This window comes from Punica granatum, chloroplast (assembly GCF_007655135.1).
Source record: "Punica granatum chloroplast, complete genome".
In the NCBI taxonomy this organism is placed as follows: Eukaryota; Viridiplantae; Streptophyta; class Magnoliopsida; order Myrtales; family Lythraceae; genus Punica; species Punica granatum.
The window spans coordinates 27,501-35,000 of record NC_035240.1 but is presented as its reverse complement, the minus strand read 5'-3'; the positions used below and the strand labels follow the sequence as shown (position 1 = coordinate 35,000).

At 31.5% G+C, this 7,500-nt stretch overlaps 3 protein-coding genes and 5 non-coding genes across 8 annotated transcripts in view; 5 read left to right on the top strand and 3 right to left on the bottom strand. All coding sequences in view use genetic code 11, as the record gives it.

Moving 5' to 3' along the window:
* Nucleotides 1-908: 908 nt before the first annotated feature.
* Nucleotides 909-980, bottom strand: trnT-GGU. The gene has a single exon. It is a non-coding gene; the product is annotated as a tRNA-Thr (tRNA).
* A 979-nt stretch (nt 981-1,959) lies between these two features.
* On the top strand, nt 1,960-2,032 carry trnE-UUC. The gene has a single exon. It is a non-coding gene; the product is annotated as a tRNA-Glu (tRNA).
* Nucleotides 2,033-2,091: 59 nt separating this feature from the next.
* trnY-GUA lies at nt 2,092-2,175 on the top strand. Its single transcript has one exon. It is a non-coding gene; the product is annotated as a tRNA-Tyr (tRNA).
* A 446-nt stretch (nt 2,176-2,621) lies between these two features.
* Nucleotides 2,622-2,695, top strand: trnD-GUC. Its single transcript has one exon. It is a non-coding gene; the product is annotated as a tRNA-Asp (tRNA).
* Nucleotides 2,696-3,865: 1,170 nt separating this feature from the next.
* psbM (photosystem II protein M) lies at nt 3,866-3,970 on the top strand. The gene has a single exon. It carries the CDS (start codon nt 3,866-3,868, stop codon nt 3,968-3,970), a length of 105 nt encoding a protein of 34 aa, YP_009390803.1.
* Nucleotides 3,971-4,888: 918 nt separating this feature from the next.
* Nucleotides 4,889-4,978, bottom strand: petN (cytochrome b6/f complex subunit VIII). Its single transcript has one exon. It carries the CDS (start codon nt 4,976-4,978, stop codon nt 4,889-4,891), a length of 90 nt encoding a protein of 29 aa, YP_009390802.1.
* A 926-nt stretch (nt 4,979-5,904) lies between these two features.
* trnC-GCA lies at nt 5,905-5,975 on the bottom strand. Its single transcript has one exon. It is a non-coding gene; the product is annotated as a tRNA-Cys (tRNA).
* Nucleotides 5,976-7,056: 1,081 nt separating this feature from the next.
* Nucleotides 7,057-7,500, top strand: part of rpoB (RNA polymerase beta subunit) — a 3,213-nt gene continuing 2,769 nt past the window's right edge. The window contains exon 1 of the mRNA in view: nt 7,057-7,500. This exon is cut by the window's right edge and continues 2,769 nt beyond it. Within this exon, the coding sequence (YP_009390801.1) occupies nt 7,057-7,500 (444 nt within the window).

Genomic DNA, 7,500 nt, shown 5'->3' with positions numbered 1-7,500 from the left:
TCAGAGTATATCCCGGTTCGAAGCAAGAAATGCAATTTGAATATTTTTCTATTTATTTCATTTTTTTATCTGTCAGAAAAAAGCAGAATTGAATTTCCTATTTTTTTTGTAAATTCAATACAATATTAAATAATAGGAGACTTTAAATGAAAGTCTCTTTCTCGTATCCATTCTCCATCATCATATTGTCGGAAAAAAGATATCGTATGTAGCCATATGGAAATTGGAAATAATTGGTACATTAAGCCATGATCTGATAGATATCTTATATATAAATTGATCTTGTGTTCTGGAATCAAATCAAAGAAAGATATTCAAAAAAGGGCTCTTATTTATGTTGTAACTTTGACTAAACCTTTCTCGGGAAGGAGAGGGAATACTCCTCTTCAATATCCTAGGAACAAGAAAATGGAATCGGAAATATCGACAGATTCTTGCGGAGTCCAAAAAAATATGAAATAAAAAAAGCCCACTGTTCCTATTTCATCTCTATCGAATTTGAATATCAGAATAGTGGATATAGTCATGATTCAATGGGTTAGGTCTACTTACTTTTTTTTTCTTGATTTCTAATTTTTAGAATATATTTGATTGATTGGAATAATAGAAAATAGGAATATTTGACAATTCAAGAGACGACTTATCATTATTCATTAGAATAAAAATTCATTAGAATAAAAAAGTTGTTCAACTTTATTTTAGAAATAGAAATTTCTTTTATAACTATAATGAGTATACTATAACGCATGATAATGATAACTTATCATAATAAAAATGATATAATTAGTTCCTTTTTTTGTTATTTTATTAATAACAATTTATTAAAATGACAAATATCAATAATATCCCTATTTTTTTTTCCGTTCAAATATGAATAATACCGATGAAGTGAAGTTTTATGAACAAAAAGCCCCTTATCGGATTTGAACCGATGACTTACGCCTTACCATGGCGTTACTCTACCACTGAGTTAAAGGGGCCCTTAGATTGGATAGATTGGATTTCTCAATGCGTCACTACTATGCAGATAAAATCTATCTATATAGATATATTATATCTCTATATATATGCAGTAGACTCAGAATAGCTAGTGGCTCATTCAGTAACGAAAAATTTTATTTACCTAAGGAATATAGGGTCAAAATTGGATTTGATCAATATCAATGCAATGAATTGTTTCAAGGACGACCTTAATTGACTCCTATTCAAACGAAATTCATTTGATTGATATTACCTACCAATTCGACATAGATCCAAGATATTTCATCGAATCATATGTCATATCATGAAGAGATTCAACCTGTCCTCTGAATCAAACAAATTATTAAAGAAAAAATTTCGATAATTTTTTGATCCCCTCCCCCAATTTATTGTTTGTTAATTTCTGTGAGATAGAGATACTTCTAGCTCATCTTAAATTAAGTAAGGAGTGAATAATCAATGACTGAAAGGAGAAGAACTGGAGTTTAACCCCCTTGGGAGACAGACCAATCGCTTCCGGAAAGAATCCTATACTTTGTATTACTGTTCTTTATTTTTCTTTATTTTCTATTTATTATTTTAATTATTTAAATGAAATTTCATTTTCAATTTTTTAAATAAATTAAATAAAATAGACTAGATTTATATATATAAATATCTAAAATATCTAATTTAAACATATAATTATTTAAACATATAATTTAATTCTCTTTTTTTTTTATTTTATATAATTAGAAAAATTTATTTCTAGATTCTAGAATAGAATGCTTGTTATTTGTTATAGAATTGCGATTAGATTAGAATGAACGATTTCTGAATAGAAAAAATGACGAATCAAAAAATTTTGTGGAATTATGGTATGAAAGACGAAAAGATCTTTCGGGTCTAGTCAGACCATTACATTATATTGACAATTTCAAAAAACTGCTCATACTATACCATGAGCATAGTATAATATGAGGGCGGTCGGGCAAGTATGCCCCCATCGTCTAGTGGTTCAGGACATCTCTCTTTCAAGGAGGCAGCGGGGATTCGACTTCCCCTGGGGGTAGGGTACTACGAAAGGAAGTTGATCATGGATTATCAATAAGCCTAGAATTGATTCTTCCTGGGTCGATGCCCGAGCGGTTAATGGGGACGGACTGTAAATTCGTTGGCAATATGTCTACGCTGGTTCAAATCCAGCTCGGCCCAAGAATTCGCGGATCCACCATCAAATGATATAGACTCTTTGTTCTTCATAAATTCCGGCTACGAAAGAATAAAAAAAAAAGGTAAAATTTTTTCATATATCCCTACCGCTTTATTTGCTCTGTTCTATTTATTTGTTCCTACAAATTAGAATTTTCCTAACAATCTAATTTCCTATCAGGATTTCTACTTATAAAGTGTAAGGAAAAGAGTAAAGAAAAAAACGATTTTTTTTTTCGTTTTTTCATTGAAAAATTTATTACCACTTGACTTGGAAATAACGAATGGATTACTAGTAATCCATGTTGCTCTCACTAAAGTACCCACCCATAGAGATAGCAATATATCACTCGCGCCTCTCTTACAGTTACAAGACGGCGATTCTAATCTAAATAGCAATGGTTTCCATACAATCATAAGAATATGTATACTCTACACCTTATTTCCCTGGGATTGTAGTTCAATTGGTCAGAGCACCGCCCTGTCAAGGCGGAAGTTGCGGGTTCGAGCCCCGTCAGTCCCGACGGAATCAAAAAATACATTAATTCATTTCTATATTTGAATGGGAAAAGGATACAAATAGCGAATTTGATTCCCAGGGGACATTCCTCTTTTTTTATTTTTCGTTTGACATTTCTCATCAACCAAATACGAAAATTTCCATTACCTCACCCAATAATGATTGCTGGTAGAGAGACGTATGTGGATTGCTACAATTATTGGTAGCATCATATTTTTGATTCCAAGAGATACCGATAACGTACTGGGTCTGGCTTTTGCGATTGCTCCCGATGCGTGTAAGAGAATAGATTACCATATATTTGAATTACCATATATATAATATATACCGGTAACGCATACACAAATAGAATTCATTTCTTGTACGATCCAAAATGAATTTAACATAATTAGAATACTTTGACTTTTAAGATTCAAAATTTTTCCTTTTCTGGTTCCGAGTTTGTGTAACTTCAATTACTAGTTTGAATTTGAAACAATCTATCTCATTCAAATTGAACACTGATCTTTTGATATATGCGTCCCATTATGAATCCAAATAAAGAGTATATTAATGAAATAAAGATCACAACCTCTCTTAGAGAGGGGGATGAATAATCTTTTTTTTATAAAAAAAGGAGGGGTACTTTCGCAAAAAGAAAAATTCGAAAATAGTGATTTTAATAGAATATTAGATCTTTTTTTATCCCTTATACTTATACTTGTACTTATGTTTATCATACTTATTTGTTTTCCACAAAAATTAGATCATTAAAAAAAGTACTTAACCCCTTCTTCTCTATTTCGCTTCTATTCTTTGTTTGGTTTTGTTTGTAACCAATGGAAATGTAAGGGCGGTTAAATGATACTTATACAAATAATTGTATAAGAAAGGCCATGGTGATAGGTTATAGAAAAACAAGAATGGGAGAAATCCAAATACAAAAGAAAAAGAAAGGGGTTGGATCAGGGATCCAATTTTTTATTCGGTATGGATAAAAGATCTTCCTATGTTATACTATTCAATTCTCGACGATGAATTGATTTGATAGCTCAGATATTGTTATTCATGATATTGATCCGATTCAATATCATCGAGGTGTAATTCATCCCATTGAATCGACGGGCGAAAGATTTATCATCTCTATGGGATTAAATCCCGAGTTATTGCCAAATAAAAAAAAACAATGAGATTATGGAAGTAAATATTCTCGCATTTATTGCTACTGCACTTTTCATTCTAGTTCCTACTGCGTTTTTACTTATAATATACGTAAAAACAGTCAGTCAAGGCGATTAATTTGAATCAAACTTGACTTCTTTTCTTAGTCAATGGTTGAAGAAAAAAAAGGATTTTCATCTCGCATCTTAAATGAAATTAGCGGACTAGAATCGGCGGTATAGTATTCTATGAGATCCGATAGCTAGAGCTAGTATGGTAGAAAGATTCATATATTTCTTTCTACCATACTAGCTATTATTGTAATGTAATAAGTTGTACTATATATACTATATAAAAATACGGGATTAATTTAATATAGATTAAATCATAATATATATCTTCTTGATATACCTATTGATATAGGTAATGTACATAGCATTACCCTTCTATTTCTTTGCTTCATCTATAATAATCACTCGAAAGGCAATTCTTAATATTACGGTTCTAGTTCCTAGATTTCAGATTATTTTCAATAGGAATTTCGGTATCCATCGAAAGAATCAATGAGGAAAAATGGTATGGGCGTATATTAATAAAAGAAAATTGAGTAATTTTCTTTTAGCATTCCGAAGAAGTAATTGATCGAACAGTAAACGGATGATCCAAAAAGGTTCTCTGGGAATTTCTTCAGATTTTGAAAAGAAAGACTAAAATCCATCAGTTTTAACTCTTGAGTCATGATATGAAATGAGTCAACAAAGCATAACATAAATACAATTTTTCAAATAAAATAAAAATAAGAGATTAAGAGATAAAGTAAGTGCGCAATATGTGACTTGCCCAAGGTAAGATCTTATTATGCGCAGTCTCTCTTTGAAAAAACCGCTATGTATATCTTATTTCCCATACAAGGTGCGTATCCACGTCATAACAGAACTTTTTTTCTCTTTGACCAGTAAAGAGAAAGAGGTAAATAAAAATCAAATAAAAAGACTTGCAAAACGAGCTAGAAAAGAATCGATACGGTTTGATTCCTCAAACCAATTAGTAGTACCTCTAGAGTCCACTTCTTCCCCATACTACCAGTGAAAGGGAAAATGTAAAGACTACCATTAACGCAGCCCAAGCAAGACTTACTATATCCATGTAATTTATGTCCCCTATATCTATATCTATGAAGGAATTATTCCACTATTGTTCACTAATAATAGTGGAATCACTGTCGCAGAGTCAAAAAGGGATTCTGACCCAACACCGTTGATGAAAGAATCCAATAAATTCGCTTCTAACAAGTTCTTAGAGGATATGATTTTTCTAGTAGAATCGGAAAAGGCTAACCACAAGCAAAATAGGCAGTGACCCCTTTGGAAGTATCAAGGGAATCGAATCTTCCTAAGATGTAGGAATAAGATGTAGGAAAAATAAGACCTAGTCTTTCTTTTCTTGTGCTTAATCTTAATTAAGATTTAAGGGCTAAAAATATCGAATCAAGATAGATCAATCATTATCTATCACATACCTTTATTTCCGATTTGATCTAATATTTCCCATTTGATCGAATCCTTACTGTCTAAAGGTTGTTTCTGTGAAAGAATCGGAGGACCGCCTATTCCATTCTTGACTAGGGTTTATTGAAAATAAAGAATTGATTTTTGCATTTGATATAGAAAAACCAATTTTCCATCGAATTAAATAGTTATTGAATGCCTCAATACTTAGAGACTGCCGTGAGTCTGTATAGAAAGCATCTTCAGCCCTTTCCACAACCACTAATTAGATTTTTCGTCGGACTATCCAATTTAATTCAAAACCTAGTAATTAAAACACTCCATTACATTAGTAGTGGAAGGGAATTGGTAAATCTTTATATAAAAGTCCTTCGACTACTATATCCTTGAATCCTAGAGGCAAGGATTTACAGCACTTTAGCTCTAGAGAACCGAACTTCCAGATGTTTAGAATCGAGCAAGTATCAAGAGTCCCCTTCCTCCGTTTGCTTCTGCTCAGGAAAAATTCAGCGAGTTATATCAGTAAAATCAAAAAAATAAGGGATTTCGAGTTTTTTGTTAATCAGGCGACACCCGGATTTGAACTGGGGAAAAAGGATTTGCAGTCCCCCGCCTTACCGCTCGGCCATGTCGCCAAAATGACACCATACGAAATAGATGAAAATATTCTACCTTTGCTTGGGGTGGAGGAATTGCTAAACTTCTTTTTTTTTATTGTACTTTCATCTTCTATCTAAAAACTTTCCCTCTCTTTTATATTGAAAAACAAAATGTGGTTTTTCAGTCACAAAATCAAAAATTCGAGACAAATTGGAACCATTAACTATTAAATGTGACTGTAAATTCATAAATGATTTTTGGATTTGAATCGAAAGTTGTCTTTGAAAGATTGATGCTTTTCAATAAAAAAAATCCTTTCCAATTTCAATTATAACAGCAAATAGAAGTATATGTAAACCCCAGAACATAAATTGTTCTACAAATGAATGGGTATCCTATCTATATATGATGCCTATAGGCAATTCTCAGGAAATTAATTGTAGTCCTTCAATTTTTCATTGAATAGATTGAATAGAAAATCTAAATTTTTATATAGTGCTTTCCCGAATAGAACTCAAATAAGGGAGGAAATCAATATAGATAGTTATCTACACATGTTTAATAAATACAAGTCCTCTTATTATGTTATGCACTTCAATCGTATTCTACTAAAAAAAAAATAGGTAAAAAGATCTTTCTTTTATGAGAATTCTTTGTTGTTTGTTGAACAATGGATAGAATCCACGAAAAGGTTAAGTGCTCAAAAAACATCAAACAAAAATAGAGAGTTGATGGTTATTATGTCTTTATCTTATCGAACAGATCAAATCCTGAATCCATTTATTTTTTTGGTATCCAATAGGATTGGAATATGTAATATCATAAAAATGGTAGAAATTGAATCACTTTTTTTGAGATTCTAGACAAAAGTCCATAAGTCTAAGTGGCATTTATCAATTCCTTTCCATTTGTATCTGTTACAAATTCAAATTTGAGTATAAAATTCTCTTTTTTCCTCCGTTCAGATGCATTTTATACATTACATATATGGAGTTGGTTAAAATTTCATGTGATTCAGTAAACACAATAGAAATTCCATCATTGCTAGATCAATCCATATGATTTAATGAAAAATGGGTCAATAATGGAATTTTTTCGATTAATAGGAAATTCAAAATGCTCGGGGATGGAAATGAGGGTATGTCTACAATACCTGGTTTTAATCAGATACAATTTGAAGGATTTTGTAGATTCATTGATCAGGGCTTAACAGAAGAACTTTATAAGTTTCCAAAAATTGAAGATACAGATCAAGAAATTGAATTTCAATTATTTGTGGAAACATATCAATTGGTAGAACCTTTGATAAAAGAAAGAGATGCTGTATATGAATTACTCACATATTCTTCTGAATTATATGTATCCGCGGGATTAATTTGGAAAACCAGTAGGGATATGCAAGAACAAACTATTTTTATTGGAAAGATTCCTTTAATGAATTCCCTGGGAACTTCTATAGTAAATGGAATATACAGAATTGTGATCAATCAAGTATTACAAAGTCCCGGTATCTATTACCGGTCAGAATTGGACCATAACGGAATTTCGGTCTATACGGGC